The 24,923-nt window shown below is 37.4% G+C and overlaps 1 protein-coding gene across 4 annotated transcripts in view; it reads left to right on the top strand.

Moving 5' to 3' along the window:
* Positions 1 to 24,923, top strand: part of LOC131166108 (CBL-interacting serine/threonine-protein kinase 9) — a 43,206-nt gene that overhangs the window by 7,336 nt on the left and 10,947 nt on the right. For 2 of the 4 annotated variants that reach the window (XM_058124404.1, XM_058124403.1), the window contains exons 2-5: positions 6,086 to 6,148; positions 16,706 to 16,777; positions 16,971 to 17,078; positions 17,208 to 17,282. In XM_058124404.1, coding sequence (XP_057980387.1) covers positions 6,086 to 6,148; positions 16,706 to 16,777; positions 16,971 to 17,078; positions 17,208 to 17,282 — 318 coding nt within the window. Of the gene's footprint in view, positions 1 to 6,085; positions 6,149 to 16,705; positions 16,778 to 16,970; positions 17,079 to 17,207; positions 17,289 to 24,923 lie in introns of all 4 variants that reach the window. The other 2 variants (XM_058124402.1, XM_058124400.1) reach the window with 1 other exon arrangement.

The following is a 24,923-nucleotide window of genomic DNA, read 5'->3' as shown; positions in this document are numbered from 1 at the left end:
CAAAGGTCTCGTCCAAGTTGGAGTTCCCGGATATAAAAGAAATGATACCATGTTAGATATTAGAAAATAAATGAATATGTAATGAATAAATTACATCACTTAGTGTAAGAGTCTTGAGCCCAACTCTGGTGAGGTATTGTCTGCTTTGGCCAACTAATCTCACGAATTTTTCCTATAAAAGGTGCCTCACATAGTTGAAGCTCAAACCATCCTTATAAACCTAAGATCTCCCTCGTACACATTCGATGTGGGACCATGACATGCTCTTTTGACTGATCTCTGATGCCTTCGTTAGAGTGGCTTACAACTTTGTGTAGGATCCACCCGCATGATAGTACGCTCAAGGTGGCACTAATATCAAATGTAACGGTCTTGGACCCAACTCCGGTGAGTTATTGTCTGCTTTGGCTCACTGGCCTTATAGATTTATCCTATAAAAGGTGTTTCACAGAGTTGGAGCTCAAACCATCCTTATAAGTCCAATATCTCCTTAGTACACATTCGATGTGGGACCATGACATGACCATTACACTTAGAGGAGAAAAAGGCGAGGAGGAGGGAAGAAAAACAAAGAGGAGAAAGAGAGAGTTGGAAGCCTTTGAGTTACCTACAATAAAAATATATGTAGGATGAAATATAACCTCTGCACCCCATCTAATTAGTAAAATAGTATTTTCTCTTCGAACAAAATTCTTTCGAACTATTGTTCAACTTGTTGTCACTGGCTGATTTTTCTATCAATCTTACAGTTGAACATGGATTTTGCAAGCTCAATCACCCTTTTTCCTAAGAAGTTAATAGTGGTAGTGGACCTTACTATGGTTGAGCCTTTTGATGGTACCGGGATCAAATGTTGGAAGGCCAAGATATGTTTTTATTTGAAGATTTTGGCTGTTGTAATGTGTTAGGCATCCACTCCAATAATTGGTGAGAGATAATATAAAGGAGATGCACTTGTAAAGTGGGATAACAACAATGCAAGGTAAGGGTATGTTTTATATCATATATATTGTTTATGTTTCTATACAATGAAGAAATAGATTATGAAAATGCTTTTGCTTAAGTTGCTAGGTTTTTTTTTTTTGTTTCTGTTGTTGGTTTTCAACTATTTGAGAAAAAAACAGAAAACTAGATTTTTTGATTTTGAGTTGTTTTGGCAATTTGTTGATGGAATATTTTGACATCCATAATTAAATTTTTTTCGATTAAACTATTCATTTATTCATACTTTTTAATTAAAATAAAGTAAAATGATCATATGAATTTAAAATATAATTAAAATAAAAATGTTCGTAAAATTTCAAAAAAATAAAAAATAATAAAAGCCATTTTCAAAACATTTGTACTATTTTTTAGTTGTCATGTACCATAAGATCGTATTTGTAAAGTGTTTTGAAATATAATAATTAAGTAAAATAATTATGATAATGTTTATTTTTATTATAATGTTTTTGACTCGTATTATTTTATACTTTTATTGTTTTAATCATATTCTTTTAATTTTTATTTGATTCAAGGACAAAAATGAGTATTTGTTTAATTAAGTTTCTAATTTGTTTTAGTTTTAGAGATATTATTCAAATAGGTTGTTGGATTTTGGTTTTTAGTTTCTATTTCTAGTTTTTAGTTTCTGTTCTTGGTTTTTGCTTTCATAATTTTTAGCAGTGATACTAAATGAGCCGTAAGCTTCTACATGATATTCTAGTTGAAGGAATACAGGTGAATGGCACATTCCAAACAACAACTTAAATAGACAATCTGCCACCATCCTAGAATGAGATGAAAGCAGCATTCGTGCATAAGAAGAAAGATATGAATTTGGAGCAGTTGATTGTCTACTTGCGAGTCAAAGAAGCAAACTGGAGCATTGCAAAGCTGAAAAATGATCAGATGATAATAGTTGATTTGGTAGAAGCAGAAAAGTCAAGATTCAATGTAGACAGAAGGAAGGACAAAAGGGCCAACACTAGCTATAACAACAAAAGGATTCAAATAGACAACTGACTAAAGAGGTACAATAATGTAAGTCAGAACATGAAGGATAAAAGAGTTAGTTGATATGCTCACAGCAAACTGAGACATCATGCACTGCAGCATAGGTTTCAAAAATGAGGTGATAATATGCCTCAAGCTAATATTCTTGATATGAGGTGATTGCAGTTGTGGTATTTGAGATGAATCTTGTTGATAATCCTTCAGATTGGGTAGTGGAAACTAGAGCCATAAAGCATATATGTAGTGATTGTATATATTGCAGCCTAAGGTTGATGGCAGATATGCTTTTATGGGGATTGCACGGTTCTTGCGTGATAGCGGGCCAAATAAATTTAAAACTCACATCTGGAAAAATTTGTACAGTCCATACTGGCATAATGTTCCAGATATTAGGAGGAATTCAAATTCTGTTTGTTCGTTGAACAAAGTTGGGATCAAGCTACTTTTGAATTTTAAGTTAAGCTAGACTCGTAATGGTTTTTTTTTTTTGTGTGTAAAAGGGAATGTGCTGGTGGTTTATTTGCCCTTACTATAGTTATCAATGCGGAGAATGAAAGAGCCAGTTCTTCTCCTTATGGAGTTTATTGAATAGATATTTGGAATGGTATATTAGGACATTATAATTTTGCATGTCTTAAAAGAATGCAAAATTTCTGTTTAATACTTGGCGAACTAACTTTAATTTAGAAAAGAAAATGTGAAACTTGTGTTGAAGCTAAGTTTAGTAGGAAAACTTTTAATTCTATAATTAATTAGGTCTTATACATGGTCATCTTAGTGATTTTAAAACTAAGTGATTATAACTTATATATGGATTTACGCTCTACTTGGTATCTTCTAGTGATGGGCTAGACTGTTGTCTTACGGTTAGCTCATGTCACACGCATGCCACCCTGTTCTGCCTCGCAGCCCTTGCCTTGTGCTTGCCTATTGGATCTTGGCTGTGTTTTGCCATTGTGAAAAAATTTAAGGGAAAAAATTTGTGAGTTTAGATGAGTATTTTAGGAATTTGTTGTTACTAGCTTTTGTATAATTAATATTGTAACAGTTTTCTCAATTATTTATATAATTCATATCCTAAACAACCATAGCCCCCTAGGCACCCATTGAGAACATGCTACACTAGTCTTTCTCTTTTCTCCTCTTGCATTTTTCCTTTCTTTTGCTGGGTAATTGGATTGGTAGCTTCAATACCTTTCTTTCTATGTGTGCACACATGGTGGAGCATGATAAGCGCTTTTTAGAAGGTGTGTGTGTGCAGTCAATTGTATAGAGTTTCTTGGTGCAAAGTCAGCTTTGAGGATGTAGTGGTTCTTACACACCTCATGTTTGTTAAGAACCTATGTTCTTTTGAACTACTATTTAATTGGCTATACCTGTTATATTTTTCTAACATCATACACACTCTTTTTTAGAGCTACATTTAGGAGTAGGGAGGATGAAGTTCAAATTTAAATTGGAATTGTGTGGATTTGGACATAATTTAATATAAAATTATATTGAATCGGTCAAATTCCATACAATTTGAATTCAGGTCTTTATCTCTTTTCTCTCAAACAAGTCATAAGAGATTTCATATTCCCATGCATGGTTTTCTAAAAGTTGGCTGGGTATATGTAATGCTATTGGTGCCCTCCAGAACTGTATGGAATGATAGCTCATAAAAAGTTCTGATTTACATCCACATCACCTGATATGGTCTGCTATGGTGTTGTAAACTACTGTTATTGCCCTTTGTAGGCTGTTTCTGTTCACTACAGGCTGTTATGCCTTCAGACTGGTCGTGAATTGCCTTTAATAACAATTGTTTACACCTATCTTGTACTGTTTAAAGGCATTTCAAGCTTTCAAAACTTGGAACAGAATTTATAAACAGTATTCATCATATTCACTGTCAAATAGTCAATAATTTAACTCAAATTAATTGAAGATAAACAAATTGACTGTTATGTAGGAGAGCAAAAATCACGTTTCTGAATTTTTTCTTCTATTGGTTAGAAATTATATTTGTAACATACATCTACATACTTCAATTGCTAAAACAATTGGATTACGACTTAAATTTGAAACTATGTAGTTTTTGGTCTTTGCTCCACACAATTTATTCTTTGATTAGATGTTATGATTTTATGTGGTTGTGCTATAAAATATGAAATATAAATGTTCCATCATTTATGTTTTGTTATTTTATGATTCAGGATAGATTCATACTCAATAAGATGGTGACTAGTAACAATTACAAGGACTCTCTCCCTTGTGACAAAAAATCAGTTCGACATTCAATGCTTTCAGCATATGCTACACATAACTTGATCTTAAATTTTTGTAATAATCATTTAAGACATCAGTATGCAAGATTTTGGAGTCAAAAGATGTGAACTATAAGTTTTAACATATTTGCTAATTTCGTAAATGAATTCACGAATGTGGCATTCGTCATGCATTATGTTACATTGGAATAACTGCGATCCCCACTCTGTGCCAGTTACCATCACATGGACCACCATCGTTACTATGTTCCTGACTTCCTGTATATAATGTCACCTCCACTCTCCTATCTAGGGAGGATGATATGTGAGGTGTGCAGGCACAAAGTTCCATACATGCATGATTAATGTAAAAGCTCCATGATTTTTAGTGAACTTTTAGTAGAATACTAAAGGATTTTGTTACTCATTGCGTGTCAAGTTCCATAGAACTGTATTGTGTTCTATCCAATTACATACTATTTGAAATTCAAGGCTTGAATTTTTTACTCCCAAATGTAGTGCTAGCATGTTTTTAAATTTCCATGAAAATTTTGGAACTTTTTCCGTCAATTTCCATCACCCTTGAAATCAAAGTGTCAGTCTATATTTGTTTTACAAAATTTCGCTCGAAATTTCCATAAATCATTTGAAATTTATTGAAATCTCAAAATTTCAGCAAAATTTGTTGAAAATTTAAATATTGAATGAAATTTCCTGGAAATTGTAATTTGAGATTCAAAATCCAAATTAAAATTGCTCTCTTAATTTATTTAATTTTTGTTTCTTTTTGAAACTGTTTAAGGCTTGATAAACATTATTGGCCCATAACCTAACAACTTGAGCATTTAGGTGAAGTGGTAATCTAACATGGTATCAAAGCCATGGTTGCCAGGAGGTCTAGGTTCTAATCTACTTGCCCACATTTATTGTTTGTTTATTTTGAATTATCTTATTCCTTATAATGGGTGTTTATTTCTTCACGTGCTATCAGGATGCATGTGCAGGGGAGCGTTAAGGCTTGATATACATTGTTGGTAATATTTTAAGCTTTTAGGTGAAGTGGTAATCTAACATAAACTAAAGATCATCACATGAAGGATATGAATTATATTTTTATGACTTCTGAAATTTTATGAGAAACTAAACTTAGATATGAGCTACAAATTTTTATCAAACCTTTTTTATGTCTAATTATCTGTATTTGTAATAAATGATATTTAACTAATTTATGAATTTTATTTATGTTAATCGAATATATTTAATATGATTGTTATATTATAGTTATGGCACCGTATATACCACATACCTATCCTTGATGTATTTTAGTTGTGTATCATGCATTATTTTGTCTATTAACAGTTTCTAAAGTTTCGTAAAAGAATTCCATGTTTTACTACTAATTTTTATCATTTTTGAAAATCAAAATCAAAATTTCCATACTTTTGAAGCATTGAAATTTTAGTTAGAACTTAAAATTTAGGACCTTAGGCACAAGAGATTTCATATCCCTAACACCCCCTTGCCCCCCAAAAAAAAAATTAGGAATAATATGTGAGGGGTGCATGCACTAAGTTTGGTACATGCATGATTTATGTGGAAGCTCCATCATTTTTGTACAAGTCAAGTAGAATATTAAAATGTTTTGTTAGTCATTTTCTGCAGCAGTCATGGGTGACATGCGCCATGAGGTCATAGCTCTCGATTTGAGGGCATGATCCCAGTGCATTTGCAATACTTCAATGCTAAATGTTAATAAGTTTCTTTATTGAAAATGGTTGGTCTCAAAATATGGATAATTCTATTGTACATAGTTTAGTAATTATTTAAATGCTTTGTTTCAGATTAAAAGAGAAATATCGACAATGAAGGAGATCAAACATCCAAATGTTATCAAAATTTATGAGGTATTGTATCTTTTCCTAAGATCTCCATTCTCTTTTCTCCCGTGGATTCCTTTTGGTACTCTAGTGAAAATGCTTGATCTTGTTTGGATCATACTAAATTTTGTTTATTGTAGAATTTTGCATATTGTTGATGATTAAGACTTTGTGATTGTAGTGCATCTAAAGTATTTCAGAGGCAAATGCCAATCCCATTGGATAATACTAGGCTTGTCACTATTCAAGTCATGACATGAATAATTTCTCTCGAAATTTCAGTTTATTAGAAGATCATTAGAGTATTAGACTATTATATGCTGTAAAAAATCTTCCTAATGGTATATGCTTGGAATTCAACAAAGTTTGCCACATATTTTCTTAGACAACAAGTGAAGAAAATCCAAAGAAAATGGTCAATGGCCCTCAATAATTTTGAGCAGTCAATATTATGAATACTTGGTTAGTTAATTGCAAGATTTACATCATTAAGACAATCACATGTCCATGGATACTTGGTACATCATGGTTTTAAAGCCGAGAGTTGTGACCAAGCTGATGAGGCCAGCGGCTGTGTGGTTGAACTTGGTGAATTGGTGATATTATGTGTGTAAGCATGTTGCAAAGAGGGTTTGATGATGACGATGACGATGATGTTGATGCTGATGTTAATGATAATTATTATCAATAAAAGTTAAAGAAATATTAAATAATAGTGAGAGAATTTTGATTCAATAAAAATTTATTTAAAGGATAGAAAAAGTTCAATTAATTGATATAATAAACCAAACAGGGACATGGATGTGGGCGTTTGACATGATACGTGTTGGACACGTCAATACATAAATCTCAAAAATTCAAGACAACGACATAGTGATAAAAAAACATTTATATATACAGACCATGTTAACAACACATTTTTTATAAAAAAAAAAAAGGGGGGGGGGGGGTTTCAAATATGGTCCCTTTAAAAAAATAGTAGTCGAGCATCATTGAATTTATCTTGTTGGCCATTTTGATTTTGGACTCTTCATTGATTGATGCAAAACTTTTTTGGTAATATGATCATGCAAGTTACAAGTTGGCTTAATTTAGATCATATATATATATATATATATATATATGAAATGTCCCAAAATTTGATAATATTATGACATTACCCCTAAAATTTTTATTATATTTTTTATAATAATACCCAATGTGTCAAATAACTATTGGACACTTCAGATTTGCTGTGTTCAACATGAGTCCATAAATGAGAATAAGTCCAAGATGCTAGAGAAGTGTTGGGGCCATGTCGGAGGAGTCTCAGTGTCCGATACATGTCAGACACCGACACTTCCCCTTTGTTGAACATTTGTTGCTTTTGAGATAATGAATAATAGTAAGATAAAAAGTTTATTTAATTAGCTAAAATTTATTTAGGTTATGCTCAAATCAAGGATTCTTTTGAGGAAAGGAAATAAAATGAAAATAAGATGTTAATGACGTGTAAAATAAAAAAAATTATTCATTGATATGCTATATATTTTATTTTCTTTATTGCTTTCCTTGATAACTAGAACATGAAAAATTTGGATTCCTTCATATTTTCCTAATGTTTTCCAAGTTCCAAACTAAGGCTAAAGAGCTATTTCTATATGCCTATGAATGAGTGTGTATATGCAGAAACACATACATGCACACACATGTTTAGATACATTAGGTGCACAAATTGTGCATTTTATAGTGTTCAATTTCTTGTCAATCTCACAATGGTCAAGGTGGTAAGACTCTTCACTCGAAAATCTAGTAGAGGTTGTAGGATTGAATTCCCCCCCCCAACCCTCTACACTCTTGATTGTTAAATTGTAGTAATTTTAATTTGAAAGTGAGAGGCAGGTCAACCCAGTTGGCTCATCGGGTCCAGCCGCACCAAGTCACCTTAGTCCAGCCAGGTTGACCATGGTGCACCTTTTTTTTTTTTGGGTAAAAGAGGGCAGCACCTCCTAACTTTATTAGAAAACCCCTCACTTATGGCGGAGGAATACCGTGGTTCCAATCTTGAGACTTTGGGACAACAAAAGTAAACTCCAAGACCCTAAAACTAACTTAACCAACATAAACCAAACCAAAAAACCAAAGACGAGCAACCAAACAAAAAAACTGAGAACTAAACCACTAAAAGTGGAAAACAAACAAAACTCCAGAAGATAACACAAAACATCATGAGCGCAAAGAAGGAAAACCCAACAAATCCAATCGAATCATTCCTCTGACTTGCTGAGAAAGATCATCCTGACAACTATATGATCGAGAAATACTAGATTCACCCTGTTTGGAAAAGAAATCTGCACTTTTATTCGCCTCCCTGTAAACATGTTCCACTTTGAATTGTATGCCTCTCAATGCTAGCATAAGCTCTTCCCACAATTCCCATAAGTTCCAAACCGAGCACTTCCCAGAATTTATCCATTGAACCAACAAAGCAGAGTCACATGCAATCTCCACTTGATCAAATCCGAGATCTTTACACAGATTAATCCCTAAGATAATCGCCTTCAATTCAACCATGTTATTTGTTCCATAACCCAATAATGAGGAAAAAACTGCTTTAAATAAACTTTTTTCATCTCTTATCACACCTCCACCACCACAATTACCTGGGTTACCTCTATAGTTCCCATCCACATTCAACCTAACCCAAGGCAGACGAACCCCCACATTTTTTACTTGAATATCCAAAGCACGAAGGACTGCAATATCCGTGAAATGGATCTCAGCCAATATTTAATATCAAGCCACACAATTCTCACCGTTTCATGAATTGATTCCATCCTGGCTCTACATCGACGAGTCCAGAGTCTCCAAATGATGAGACTAGGTATAAGACCTATCAAAATGCCTAACTGTGAGGCCTGTCTTGCACAACTAAACCAGACATTAACTCTACCTTTCCAAATACTCGTTGGCATACAACTAACACCCAACGCCACTGTGGCTTTTTTCCATACCTCCTGAGCAAAAGATCCGGTGCAAAACACATGGTCTAGGGATTCAATATTGGCATTTGAACAACAATCACATTGAGAGGCCATCTGAACACCTACTTCTTTAATACGAGTATCAACCGGAAGACAAGAGAACCAATTCTTCGACATACAAATTGACACCCTTTTTGGCAACATAGGAGCCAGATCCATTTTGCAACTGAGAATTCCTCTTTATGCTCCCTTATAATTTCCCAAGCACTTGTTGTGGTGAATTTCCTATCTGTTGAAGGTTCCCAAATTACTGTATCTAGACCCTCCTTGCAAGAAATAGCAGAGTTCATTACTTCCTCAGCCTGATCTTCACCCAACAGATCCACTAATAAATCAACATTCCACCCATCTCTATCCAATAATCTCGAGTTCGTAGCTTATGGTTACTGATTTCCTGAACCTTAGCACAAAGGGGACTAGAGGCTAACCAACGATCAAACCAGAAAGAAGCCGACCCTTCTTTAATTCGAACACGGACATGCTCTAAAACTTCAGGAATCACACGAACAATCGTTCTCCAAAATATGGTTCTTTTATCTAGTTTCGTTTCTCTCAAGTGATGTTTCTTATACAAATACTCTTTAAAGAAATGAGTCCATGGATTATCCATCGTTAACAATCTCCACACGAACTTCATATGTAATGATTTTTTTACCTTCTCCAAATCCCTAACACCCAAACCACCCTCACAAACAGGCTTACATATATTAGACCAGGAACACCAATTCCTTTTCCTTTTGTCATTTACTCCACTCCAAAAAAAATTCGATAACATAGAATTTATCTTTTTGAAGACAATATTAGGAATGTCCAATACCGCCAATTGATGAACTTCCATTGATGATAATACATGCTTAATTAAAATTAGGCGGCCCCCTTGAGATAAAAGCTTAAATTTCCAACTAACTATCTTTTTCCTCAATTTATCAACTAGGGGCTCTAAAATACTAGCCGTAAGACATCCCGATACCAAAGGAACACCCAAGTATGTAGCAGGGAAACCTCCTTCCGCTAAGCCAGTCGTCCTTAATAGAGATTTCTTCCGAGCTAAAGCAATTCTCTTTGACAAAAAAATACTTGACTTTTCTTTATTTATCAATTGATCAAACCGATCCTCATACTTCTTCAGAGTCTTAATAAGCATTCGAATAGAATTTCTCTTGCCATTGGAAAAAATAAGAATATCATCCGCATAGAGAAGGTAAGATACCAAAGACGCCCCACGAGGATGATAGTAAGCTCCTATCTTATTCTCCATAAAATTTTTCTTTAGAAGCCGAGAGAGAACTTCCTGTAAAATAATAAATAGATAAGGAGATAGAGGATCTCCTTGGCGAAGCCCTCGAGAAGGTTTAAAGAAACCTTTATAAGTGCCATTCATCATAATGGAGAACCAAGGAGAGGAAACACATTCCGCCACTAAACCACAGAATCTTCATGAGAAACCAAAGTTTTTCAGAACCAAGTTTAAAAAATCCCAATCGACCCTATCATATGCCTTAGCCATGTCCACTTTGATCATTACATTTCCACCATTAGACTTCTTATGCAGAGAATGAATCATTTCTTGTGCCAAAGAAATATTTTCAAGTTTACTTCTACCAGCAATGAAAGCTCCTTGTTCCGGAGAAATCAAAGCAGACAATAAACTTGTCGTCCTTGCAACAATCATTTTTGAAAAATTTTTGTAGATAACTCTACAAAGACTAATAGACCTAAACTTGTCAAAACTCTGAGGATTCTGAACTTTTGGGATTAGAACAATGTAAGATGCAGAATAAAATCTAGGAAGAGGAGACCTAGAAAAAAAATCTCTAGCTGCATCGATCACGTCTTCTTTTACAATATCCCAGCAATCCTGGAAAAAAACCGAACCAAAACCATCCGGACCTGGGCTACTATTTCTCGGAATAGAAAGAATAGCATCCCTTACCTCCACCTCAGACGGTTCACGACAAAGATTAATATTCTCCTCTTCAAAAACCATTGGAGATATTATATCAACAAGGTTAGCTGTTCGATTGGGGCCTACACCTGTTAAGAAAGTTCGAAAATACCTTACTGCACCCTCATGAACAGCCTCCATAGAATCCAACACTTCTCCATTTGGAAGTTTCAATGAATGAATCATAGTCTTCTTCCTCCTTTGGTTCACAAATGCATGAAAGAACTTTATTTTGTTATCCCCCGCCTCCAACCATTTCTTTTTGGCTAGCTGAGAAATACGAATCTCTTCCCTCTTTTCCCATGCTTCCAACTCGAGTTTAGTAAGGAAAAAATCTTCCTCCATTTCTGGCGAATACCCTTCCTGAAGTTGAGCCTCTAGAGCCTCCATACTTTCCTTCAATTTTTTAATGTTCTGCTGTACATGTCCAAAAACCTGTTTATTCTAGTTTCGAATTGCAACTTTCGTATGTTTCAATTTGCCAGCAAGTCTAACTAAACCCGAACCATGAGACTCCTCCCTCCATGCTTCCTCCACGCAAGACTTAAAAGATTGGTGCGTGCTCCACATATTCTGATACTTGAAGGGAAAAGGACCATACCGATGCAGATTTCTATGAAATCGAATAATCAATGAGTTATGATCTGAAGTCCTCCTCTTTCCATACTCAAAATAAATATTTGGCAAAACTTGGAGAAGATTCGAATTATGGAGCACCCTATCCAGTTTTGTCCAACTCCGAGAATTACCACTGTGACCATTACACCAAGACATGTTGCTACCAGTACCAACCAAATCCATAAGACCACAGTTGTCCAAACAATTATTAAATTCCTCTATAGCCGATAACGGCCTTATATGACCACCAATACGTTTTGAATCTGAACGGATGATATTGAAATCTCCCGCCACTAACCAAGGGAAATCATCCCTCTTTACAAACTCCAAATCATTCCAAAGTTCCCGACGATCTGTTTGACAACATTTAGCATAAACAAAAGAAGCTAAGAAAATCTGGTCCACAGAACTAAAAATACCTGAAATAACTTGATCAGACATATGTTGTAACTCAAAGTGCACTTCCTTTTCCCAAAACATCCAAATTTTACCCCCCACTAAAGCATTCGTACAAAAATTCGAAAAGTTTAGAAAGTCAGCCCATTGCAACATCAGACTTTCATCAGAAAATGGCTCTGAAAGAACCAAAATAGAAGGCGAAAAATTCCTCATTAACTTATGTAAACGATTTTTCGACGTGCCTAAACCCTGCACATTCCACACTAGAATTGTATTAATCATAAATCAAGTTTCTTTGGACGGGTAATAACCAGTTGAGACTTCTTCTCACTTTGCCCATTAATATCCTTCAACTTAACAATCAGAACATGTAAATCATCATCCAAACAAAATCCTTTTTCCAATGGGAGTTTCTCTAAAGAATTTGTCTCCACCTCCCTATTTGATTCACAATTATGTGGGACACACCTGGCCATGAAGGTACACTCTTGTTCCAAAATTTCTATAACCATATTACTAGACATCATCAATTGATCACGCACTACTATGCTATCTTCCACTATTAGAATATCAGCTTCAGGAGCACCCAAGACTGGTTCAACACGCTCCTCCCTCTGCACAATCTCATACTGATTTGTATTTCGCTGCAAAGTCTCCACTTCAGGTTTCGGATCTTCAGGAACAAACTCCCCCTTTTCCATATCACGTTGCAGAACTGTCTCAACCACTGGCAAAAATTGTGATGTCGTTGCACCCTCTTGAGCCTGAGCCCCCTCTACAGGTTCTTCAACAATGCATGGATCTATCAATTCTTTCTGAACTTCCTTCCCTTTATCCAATTTCTTCACACGCCAAACTTCTTGTCGATTTTCTTGTCTACCATATTCCGTATCTTTACTTCTATCCCCAATTTTCTGTTTCCTTTCACCCCCTCGGCATACCACCTTTGAATGCCCCCGTCTATGACATTTCTCACAATAAAATCCTTACTTTTCGTACCTCACTTCCTGCCAAATTTTCTGATTTGCAGAAACAACAATCGGGAAAGCATCCACCTGATTTGCCAATAAATCCACCTCCACGCACATTCTCGCACCCGTAGCCCTAGTTCGATTAAGCGTAGCATTGTCAGTTCCCAGGTATCAACCAAACCTCGTGACTAGAATTTGTAAGCAATCAGGCCTGTACATGTGCATTGGAAGACCAGGGAGAAATAACCATTGAGGGGCCAAGGATTGTTCCTGCTTCAGGTTGAAATCCTTTGTCCATCGAAAAAGACGAAACAGAAATCTAGCCAAAATCCTTCCTTCACGAGACCATCCATGAAGAAAATCTCGTTCATTCTTCATCTGAACCAGTGCGTGAAAATCAGCCATGAAACTAACAAAAGGAATCTCCGAAAGGCCCCACGACTTTATGATATTCAAACGGATAACGTCAATGGATGGTCTAGATGGCAAAAATTTCAAAACCAGCGCAAACCGAAAATCTTTTGCCACTTTATTCATCTCAGCTTCTGAGAATATAAAACCAATATCCCCATCAACTGGATATCTCATGGCTAGTTTGAAAGAGGAAGACGTGTTAACAACATTAGCATTAGAACGTACTACATGGGCATATGACAGAGGTCCTGAACCACCTTTCGAAAGAGGCCCCACTAGTGGAGGATCCCCTAGTGGGCCGGAAGGCGCCGCCATCTACTCCTACACAGTAGGCATCTTACTTCAACGAGAATGGAAGAGAGACATACCTGATTTAGAATGATTTAGAGTACTGGCAGAAGAAAGCTTGTTGAAATTCAAAGTCTTGGAAAATCGGCAGGCGGCGAAGTGGGCGACCGTAGTTGCAGCTGATAACTCTTCTATCTGGCGAAATTCACAGCAGGAGGAGGTTGGGGATTTCACCTTTGCAAATCCCGGAAATGGCACCGTCTGACTCTCTTCTACGAAACCCCAAATAGCACCTAGTCGTCGTCGTCGCAAGGGCTGAGGGTCCTGTCGTTGTTGTCGCGAGATTTCCCGAACTCGTCGTCGTTCCACCACCGTCGTCGCAAGCCTCCTCTGCAAATCCCGGTGGCACAGGTGAGGGCAATGGCGCGGCTTTTGAGGCGAGCGGCAGCAGCGTGGCCAGTGGTGGACGTGCGCATGACGTCTCGCGCAGGAGTGCAGTGGGGCGGTGAACACAAATACGCGTGAGGGAGAAAGCGTGAGATTGGTGGTGGTGCAGCTCTACAGAGTTGGTCGTGAATCGTGAGGAGGGAGGGCCGGGGGCGGGAGGCGCTAGGCTCTGTGCGCGCGACGGAGCGAGGGTCGTTGCCGCCATTGCAGCTCTGAATCTCGAGAGCTAGGGCTTCGACTCCTATTGGGTTTTATGTCCCACCACCATCGTCGCAAACCTCCTCTGCAAATCCCGGTGGCACAAGTTCAAATCCTGGCGCTAGGGTTGTCGCCGCCGTTGCAGCTCTGAGTCGCGAGAGCTAGGGCTTCCGACCATGGTGCACTTGTTTTTTGGTTTTAACACCTTACTTAGTGACCCTTTCTGGTCCAGCCAGGTTGGACTGACCTCTTTGAAAACCATGCAGTACATAAAATGTTAATTTCACTGTGGACACCACAAATTGCATGTCTTGTATCATTTGGATCATGCAAGTAATGTGAATTTGGGGCTTCTGAATGGTAGTCTAATATAGTATAAATTTATAAATTTTATCATTTGTGTAATTTCTGTATGTACAGCTGATTTATGACACAACTTGTTAAAAGCAAAAATATTAAAGAACAAAAACAGCTACAATGGGAAAAGACATGCTCTGCAACCTTAAGCCACATTTTAATTGACTTCATGTCTGTTTATTCTGTGTATTAACATATACTGTTTTAGTTAGTTTAGTTAATTGTTATAATAGTTTAGAGTTATTAGATTAGTTGTTAATTCAGTTCTTAATTCAGTTTTTAGTTGAGTTAGTTCATGTACTAGTATAAATATTGATACAGTACATTCATTTTTAATCAATTCCGGAATAATACAATTTTATTTATTTTAACATGGTATCAGAGCATTTTTTTCCTCTCCACACTGCTCACGCTCTCCTTTGATTCTTCCTCGCTGAGATCTCCCCCTTTCTATCTTCTTGTTCTTTTGCTTTTGTTGTCTTTTGCATCAAACCCGAACAACGAGTGTATCCGCCTCTTCCGGTGGCTGGTGGTCCTAGTCGGCGTCTTTGTGCTCCTTATCCTCCTAGTCTTCGCCTTCGTCGTCATGCGCCCTGACGGCGCATTCTCTGTTCCCAGCCAGGCCTACTGGGAGTACAACCTCGAGAGATTGTCATCGTGGCTCTAGGATCGCGTAACTAGCTCCGGCAATTGGAACAAGATCAAGACTTGTCTCGCGGAATTCGACGTTTGCATCAAGCTCAGCCAAGAGTATGTCACCACCGATCAGTTCTTCGCCGCCCGAATCTTGCCTCTTTAGTTTGGGACTCTGGGTGGTGAATCCAGTGAACCAAGCATCGACTTCTTGGTCTTGTTTGGGTTTTTCTTTGAAGTTTGGATGGAATTTTGTTTTATCTCTTGCTGATTGTTAATCAGTCAGTTGAGCAGAGATGTTGTTTGTTGTTATTAGTAAAAAAAAAAAAATGTGGCAATTGGAATTCTGGAACAGTTCTTCAGGAAATTCCTTCCATATCTGCTGTTCCATTATCCCAGTTAAAGCACTGATCCCCAGTAATTTTACTCAATTTCTTGCAAGGACATCAATGTCAAGATTCTTTTGCGACCTCGGGCTTTTTGGCTGCTTCCCCAGCTTAGTACCTCTGTTTTTCTTTATTTTTTTTGTTGCAGAAATTGCCGGTCAGGTGCTTCGCACTTCAAAGTGACTTTGCAGCTCTCCACTCTCATCTCTGGTTTGATCTGTTAGTCCGTGTCGTCGCCTCCGTCTCGTCTCCGATCCACTGTATTGGGTCTGATATGCTGGTCAGCCATTCCCGCTCTGGCTATGCTGTGTTTCGTCACTCCTTCACAGAGACAGTTGTTCTCTTGGAGTTTCTTGATTTTTTGAAGGAAATTTTTACAGGATTTTCCTTCGTTTTTGGCCATATTTTTGGTCTTCACTTCGCAGCAATTTTCGTCTTCGCCGGCATGTCTCGCTTGCTCTATGCATTGACATCTTCTCCTGCGGATCATCTCCGTTGCCGTTGCTTTCTCTGTTGTTGTCATGCTTCTTATCAATGGAAGTTTTTTTTTTTACTCCAAGATGAAGATGTTAAATCATTATTCACCATCTTCATCTTGAGGGGGCGTATTAACAGATACTGTTTTAATTAGTTTAGTTAATTGTTATATTAGTTTTGAGTTGTTAGATTAGTTATTAATTCAGTTTTTAATTGAGTTAGTTCATGTACTAGTATAAATACTGATACTGTACATTCAATTTTATTCAATTCCGGAATAATACAATTTTATTTATTTTAACGATGTGGAATCAGCTTTGAGCTGTGCAATTTACAATATTGGATTCGTAATTGTTCAGCTCCTTGGATTTTACATTTCACCTACCTTTTATTTTTATTTTATTTTTTTGTATCGTGCTTCTGTGCAGGTTATGGCGAGCAAAACAAAGATATACATCGTGCTTGAATTTGTTGATGGGGGCGAGCTTTTTGATAAAATAGTAAGCTGTTACCTTTAAAAAAAAAAAAAAAAGAAGAAGATAAAATAGTAAGCTGTTGTTACTTCTGATTTTAATGGAGACACATGATGCACAAAATAAGATATTGAACTGTGAAAATCAAGATAACATATCAAGGTTCCTTTTCAGTTTGACTTTACATAATAGTTCACATTTATGCATGTTTTACTTATAGGCCAAGCATGGGCGGCTAAAAGAGGATGAAGCTAGGGGGTATTTCCATCAGCTCATTAATGCTGTAGATTACTGCCATAGTAGAGGCGTGTACCATAGAGATTTAAAGGTTTAACAAACTCCATAAGTTTTCATGTGTTTATCAAATTTTGGGTTTTCATGGAATGAAATATTTAGCTTTCCTTGCTATTTATTCAATCTGGACTCTCACTTCTGTATTGCTCTGCACATTTTGCAGCCCGAGAACCTATTACTGGACTCATTCGGAGTTCTAAAAATTTCAGACTTTGGATTGAGTGCATTTGCGCAGCAAGTAAGAGTAAGTATTATGTTATTAATTGGTTAATGTGGAAAATCCTTTGGTTTTATTTTATTGAAAGAGTGTTGGTACCAGGCATGCTATTACACGCATGACTTATTGTAGTTTCTCGTAGCAGTGGTGCTGGGCTCATTAGGTTTGAGGGATATGCCAAGGTCATTTTTCAGGCCGAAGCAGCTTCTGTCATTTAATGTGGAGTAAAAAGAAAATAGTAAATAAATGAAATAGTGGGACTTGGATTATGAGGCTAAAAGACATAAAAAAAAATGGAGAGATAGAGAGTAAGCATGTGACAGATGAAGGGAAGTTTATTGGATTGTGTTTGATGCGATTTTGATGGTTTCTTCAGCCTCTTATGGAGCTTAATACCTATTTACTGTGGGTAGGCTGTACGGCTGGAATGGTTTTTTGCACAGTTGTTTTTGCTTATTTAGGTCAATTTTTTCTTGGGCTTTGTTTGAGTCCTAAGGAAGAAGATGGTAGCATGTTGATGGGCAATTACAGGTCCCATAGTCTTACAGCCAAGTTGGCTGAAGAATGGTGAGCAAACCACCTGATTAGGTAGGCTGACTTTACTGCATCTATAGCTTGTAATGTTGGTTTATCTCGGGGACAGGAGCTGATATAAGACTAGAATAACATTTATATGAAATTTGTACTGTACTCAACTAATCTGAAGGGAACAAATGAGTTTTTCCCTTGGCATTACATCACATTCATGCCCTTCCACAAACACATGTAATGCTAGTTGAACTAGATTTAGTTCCTATGATATAGTGTATCTGAGCTCATGGCTTACAAAAACATTTGTCAAAATAGACTCAAGACACAATCTCTTAGAGAGAGGAAGATAATAAAGCCATGGGATTTTTTGGGTGCTAAATTCTCGAGAAGAACAAAATGTGGTTCTTAGGGTTTATGATTCTTGAGTCGCATCTCCCTATCATTTAACAATCTATGGAAGTGAAAATCCCAAGAAGGCAAAGGACCACCTGAATCAACAACAAAAATAACAAAAGAAGAAACAGACTCATCCTGCCCTTAACTTAGGTGAAAAAGCTTGGAAAAGAGGTGAACAAAACTACATTCTCAACCAAGGATCTTTCCAAAACCAGATATTACTATCTCTACCCACTAGGAATGTAATATGGGGAATGAAGAGGGAATAACACGGAGAGATAGCTTTCCATGAACTCTCTAAAGAGCATCGAAATCTCAAATTAGTATCCCATCCATTCTCATCTAATCCATACTTCTAACAACCAAATGCCAAAGAGAGGAATTCTCTAGTGCCAGCCGCCAAAGTCATATAGCCAAAAATGTGTGTTTGGACACCAAATTTCTGCACCCAAACCACCTTCCTGTTTAGGCCTACCCACCACACCCTAACTAACTAGATGATCCCTACTACCTCCTACCTCCAACCACAAAAAATCCCTTATATTTTTCTCAATCTTATTGGCAACCCCTGCTAGAATCTTAAAAATTAAAAGGAAATCTAAAGTGATACTAGAAAGGCAGGCCTGGATAAGAGTAATTCTACAACCAAGAGAAAAAGAAAACACCTTTCCACCCATGCAATCTCTTAGAAACCTTTTCCACAACAGGATCCCAAAAACTAGTAGACCTAGGGTTAACCCTCCAAAGGAACCCTAAGATAGGACAGCAGCCAATCTGAAACATTACAGCCCACCTCCACAAAGAGCTCCCTAACGTTTTCAACATCTGCTCTTACCCATATTAATCTTAAGCCCAGAACCCTTCTCAAATATTTGAATGAGACCCAAAATATTTTTAAAGGATGGTTTTTGATCCTCTAGAAAAAAGATAATATCATCGACAAAACTGAAGGTGCGAAACCTTGACCCACTCTCTCCCCACTTCCAAGCCTTTCACTAAACCTCTATCCATTGCCTTATTCACCATGCTACTCAAAAAATCAGCCACTGAAACAAACAAAAATGGGGAAGGAGGGTCTCCTTGTATAATCCCTCTTGTAGCCTTAGACCAAAATTTCGACTCCCCATTTACTAATACCGAGTAGCTCACATTAAGAAAACAATCTCTAATCCAACACCATCTCTCTCCAAACCCATTCCTCACAAAGATCATATCCAGGTACTCCTAGTTCACTCTATCATAAGCTTTCTAAAAATCCAATTTAAAGATGATACCCTTCTTCTTCCTTCTCCGAATATCCCCCATAACCTCATTAGCAACCAAAATGGCATCCACAATATGCCTCCTCCCCCCAAAAAAGCACTCTGAGCCTTAGAGATAGTCTTATTGAGCACCTTTCTCAGCCTATTAGCTAACACTTTAGTGATGATTTTATAAACACTGGAACTAAGCTAATAGGTCTAAAGTTCGAAATCTTAATAGATTTATTCTTCTTCAGCATAAGAGTTACAAAAGTGGAATTGATACTCTTGCTTAAAATCTCATTCTCATAAAATTCATCAAAGAGCTTAAGTACCACCTTCCAACAATCTTGTAAGAAAGCCATATTAAAACCATTTGATCTTGGAGCTTCGTCTCTCTCCATCCCAAAAACTGTGGCTCTAACATCCTCTTCCTCAAAAGGTCTTTCCAGCCAACCCATCTCCTCACTAAAGAAAGGGGCCCACTCTAATCTTTCAATCAGGGGTCTACTAACATCCTCCTTACAATACAAATTAGAATAAAACTTAGTGATTTCAACTGCAATTTGACTCTGATTGGTTATAATGATCCCCCCCTATCCACGTCCAACTCCTTGATCAAATTCTTCCTCATTTTCCCTGTTTCTATCTTTTGAAAAAATCTAGAATTACAATCAACTCCTCTGATTCATTTAATTTTCGTCTTCTACCTCCAACTCCTCATTTCCTTGAAAATCACCTCTTCTATCATTCTTCAGAGATACTCTTCTCATCTGTTCCCACCCCCTTCCCCCCAAAAGAGTATTATCTTCTTCCTTCCTACCTAACTCAACCAACTCTCCTAAGATACTTTCCTTTCTAAACCTCAAGTCACCAAACACCTCCCTCTTCCAATCTTTCAACTTCTCCTTTAACCTTTTGAGTTTTTTCATGAATCTAAAACCTTTTGAACCCCTTTTAACATCCTCATTCCAAGAATTCCTAAGAGCTGAAAGGAATTGTGATCCAACCACATATTTTCAAACCTAAAAGGAGTAGGTCACCAAGCATCCTTTCTTGATTCTAGCAAGATGGGAAAGTGGTCAGAAGTGGGCCTAGGTAAAATAGATTGAGAAATATTAGGGAACTCCTCCCACTCGTTTAGAAAAGGAATCTATGAAGCCTACTTGCCACTGCTCTAGCCACCCATCAACCATGTAAAATTAGCATTATCAAGAGGAAGATCTCTCAAACCACACTCCCTAATAAAAGGATCAAAACTCAGCTAGTAGCAGTAACTCTATCACCTCTTTTCTTCTCTTAGGGAAACCTCACCGCATTAAAATCACCTCCCACCATCCAATTAGGAGCACAAAAGCCGAACATTTAACCAAGCTCATCCCAAAAGTGCTTCTTAGGTTGGTCTAGACAGAACCCACCATTGACCTTGACCTCTCACATCTACTAAAACATAAAGAGAGAAAAAACTTACTAGACTATCCACTTTAACAATAGAGCGAATATCCCACATTACCAAAATAACACTTGCTAACCCTCGAGACGGTATAAATGCCTAGTCCTTATTGCGACCTTCCTAAATCCCTCGAACAACACCCCCCCGCCAAAAAAAATTTCTGAAGTTTGGTCTCCTTAATCAAAACCATATCAAGGGAGTATCTAAGCAGGACCTCTTTTATTAACCCCCTTTTCCTATAATCTCCTAGCCCTCTTAACATTCCAGTTGACGATTCTCATAATTTCACTTGTTTAACCCCCTTCCCAATACTCTTCCTCCTCCTTAGTTGATAGAAGAAACCAAATTATTAAGTTCTTTTTGCACTTTATTTTTTTTTTCCCGTTCATAAGTTCTAAGACTCATAGACAATTTCACCTCGATCCTTACTGGACTAACTAATTTCAAATTCAGGTCCTCGAGGAGTTTTTTTGGATCAGGAATGTCTTTTTCACTGCCCCCCAAACCAATACCAATAGCGCTAACCCTAGAAGAACCCTCTGTGTGGCATAAAGTGTTAGAAGCAATAACAGATTAAACAGAAAGGGGAAGGATACCTTTTCCAGTATTGGATGAGTTCAGACCAGCCATAGAAAAAGTTGCCTCTTCATCGTTATCCTCCTCTCTTTTTTAACTGAAGGAATATCAACAAAGTCCACCATATTAGAACTAGGCTTAGGGATAGGGGACAAAGACCCTTTATCTATCAATTCTTTCATTTGGTTTAAATTGTGCTTAATATCATTAGTCCTAACCCCCCCCCCCCCCCCGGGCGTAGTTTGGTAGAACAATTGAATACATTCTACCCCATATAGCTGTGTGCTTTGTGTAACTTCATCACCCTGTCCTAAAATTTCCACTCCCTCTCCTTCAGAACTTTCCTGTATAAATTGAGCCAAGTCTTCCTCTTCATACAAGGCTAAATCAGCTCTCAATTGATCCACCAACATTTCCTTCTCAGATTCACAAAAACTGCTCAAGTCATCTTCCGATATTGGACACCTCCACCTCCCCCACTCTCAGGAGCCTCCGACTCTCTCTTTGATGTCCCACCAACTGAATTGAAAGATAGTTGTGGCTGGATATGGAGTGGTGCAATCCTCATATTCTCCTCCATTTCCTTGGAGTCTTCCAAGCATTGTGTTTTTAGTACCTTTTCATTTAATTCTCCTTAAGATTTTTGCCTGCCGTCCCTTTCTAACTTCCCCCTCGACTCCCATCCACCTCCGCTTACTCATCTTTTTGCTAGGTTCTAATACCACGTTAATTTTACCCTTCTCAACCCATTTGCAAACAGCCCTTCTCGGCCTGTTACTAAAAAGCCCACGATTGCAGTCCCCTCTACCATCATTAGGGGAGAAATTATTCCTGAATTGCCCAATTCTTCTCCCCTTTATTGGATGCTCTTTGACAACTTCGGAAAATGATCTGTTATCCACGAGCCTCTGAAACACATTCTGTTCTCCGAAGTGTAATCTCGAAGAACTATGTTCTTGGAGCCACAATCTGCACATCTCATCAAGTGGTATCCCTCAAAGTCAATAGGCAGCTTCATCAGGGCTTCTAAAAATTTGTGCCATCCGTTGCTCAGATTTCCTTCTGGGACATGGAGTGCCCGTCTTTGACCTCCAGAATGCCGCTTCTCAATAGAAACAAACCTACCTCACTCATTGCCCCTCAGTTTCATATGAATCGTGACTCCCTCTCTATGGAAAAGAGCATCCCCCGCTTGCCCATTTGCTACTTCTAAAGGACCCAAACACATCATCCCTAGGGATCTCAAGATCCGTAAGAACTCTTTTTTCTTTGAGATATAAGAGAAGAATCTCCCGGCAAATTCAGATAGCCTGAAAGCTGCACTGTCAAAACGGTTTGTGTTGAAAATTTTTCTCAATCTTCACAGTAGTATGTCCAACTATCTCCTTCCCTTCCCCCATACCCACGTGCGATTACGCAGCTAGAAAAAAACAGACGCGGAAACTCTAGGCAAGAGAGCACGTATGGAAAATCACCAAACAATACCCAACCAAGCCCTAGGCAAGAACTCTGGGAGCCTTCTAAAAAGAATGAAGAAAGCTCACGAAACCCTGTTGAAGATTAGCAAGAAATCTGATGGGGTTGCAGGACCATCTCTGATGCTGAAGAAATCCAAGCAAACATTGATGGAGGCAGGACCATCTCTGACACTGAATGTCGAAAAAGACGATCCTGCTGGGAAACAACCAAAAGCAGTCACTGAAGGGGACACCAACAGAGAGTCAACACAGGCAATTCTAGTTCACAATAGTCTCAGTCAAGCGAGAGTCGCTGAGACGGGAAAACTGAAGTCACTGAGAACTCCTCACTCCTATTTGATTCTACCAGCTAAGCACTTGCCGCAGTGACACACTAAGGTTCAGAAGAGAAACATCACTGGAAGGGTCTAGGAAAGCAGACAAAGCAGGGTTGCAGCGAGCGACCCCTTCGGTTGACAAAAATTGAGCTTCAGTTCACTGGATAACGAGTACGAGAGTCGCATGACCTTGAAGATGAGATAATCAAGGATGGGGATACGACCACAACAATGTCCTCTCCGATCGTTTCTAGGTACGGCAATTTCCTCTATGATCACTTCTAGGGTACGATCGTAGAGGGTTGACAGTGACAGAGGAGGACGATCGTAGAGAGCTGGGAGCCAAGTGGAACTAGGGTTTGAGGCAATAGAAGCAATGAGGATGGACGACTGCAATGAATGAAGGTTGACTTTGCTGCGTACAGGATGGCTAAGAGATGATTAGAGGAAGAAGAAGCCTTTTTTGAGAACTTGAAGACCAGAGGTGGGGGGCTGAGAGGAGGACATCAAAGTTGACTGCGGCTTCCTCGCATAGAGTCTGAATTGGGATTTCATTGTTAGAAATAATGTGATGACATTAATTTATTAATTTAAATTAATGGTGAATAATAAAAAATATAATGAACATAAATTTATAATAATATTATTAAATAAAACTAATAATCATGAAGATCGACGTTGGATCAACGGTAAGGTTGCTCCTTTGTAACTGGTTGGTCAAGGGTTTGAGTTTAAGAAAACAACCTCTTTGCATAAAAAATAAGGGTAAGGTTGCGTACAGTGACGACCTCTCTGGGACGCCCTTTTTTTAAAAGATAATGATCATATATTATTTTATTTAATATAAATATTAAAAATATAATTTAAAATGCCAATTAACATAAACATGAATTAGAAAATATAAATAATGTTAATTGGGGAATATTAATTAAAATGTTTGTTTATTCAATAATAGTATTATTAACATAATTAAGTGATTGTTTATTAGTTTTTTATATATTATAGTATATTAATTATATGTTGAGATATTATAATACTTTTGCTTGATAATAGTATAGGTTAATATAACACTTATGATAAAAGTGAGTATTGTCAACACTTATTATCAGCACTTCTTAAATTCAGCATGATTTTCAAAAATGTATTTTTTGTTCCCAATAATCTTGTCACTTAGGAAGAAAAGTCGTGAAAAGGTTGCATAGCCAGCTGGGCCTAAAGTTGATGACTTCAAGGGGAAAATGTGTTTTTTTTCATAATCCTCGCCTCTTCAGCATAAATGAGTTGATTCTTGGAAATTTACAGTGTGTTTGTTTCATAGGCTAGGCTTGGCTAAGCATTCTTAGCCTATGCTTGATGTAGCACAACTATGGTATAGGATGAGGTACACCCCTCCACCTCCTGTGATTAGCTCCATCTAAGAAAGTTGTAAGGCATAAAATTAAAAAACAAAACATAGAAGAAGAAAATTTCACTAATGTTCTATCCTATCTCTTATAGATGAGATACCATTCATAGGATAGGATAATTATCCTATCTTGTCCAATTGTCCAAGACCGTAGCTTAAGAATTGGTGTATTACAGATTGATATAATATAGATTAAATATGTGGATATTTTTCATTGGTTTATAACAGAGTTAGTTAGTGTTAGTTACATTCAATTCTGTATAAA

The sequence above is a fragment of the Malania oleifera genome, chromosome 10 (genome assembly GCF_029873635.1).
Source record: "Malania oleifera isolate guangnan ecotype guangnan chromosome 10, ASM2987363v1, whole genome shotgun sequence".
Lineage (NCBI taxonomy): Eukaryota > Viridiplantae > Streptophyta > Magnoliopsida > Santalales > Ximeniaceae > Malania > Malania oleifera.
Note: the sequence above shows the minus strand (reverse complement) of the source record. Positions and strands in the feature narration are given on the sequence as shown.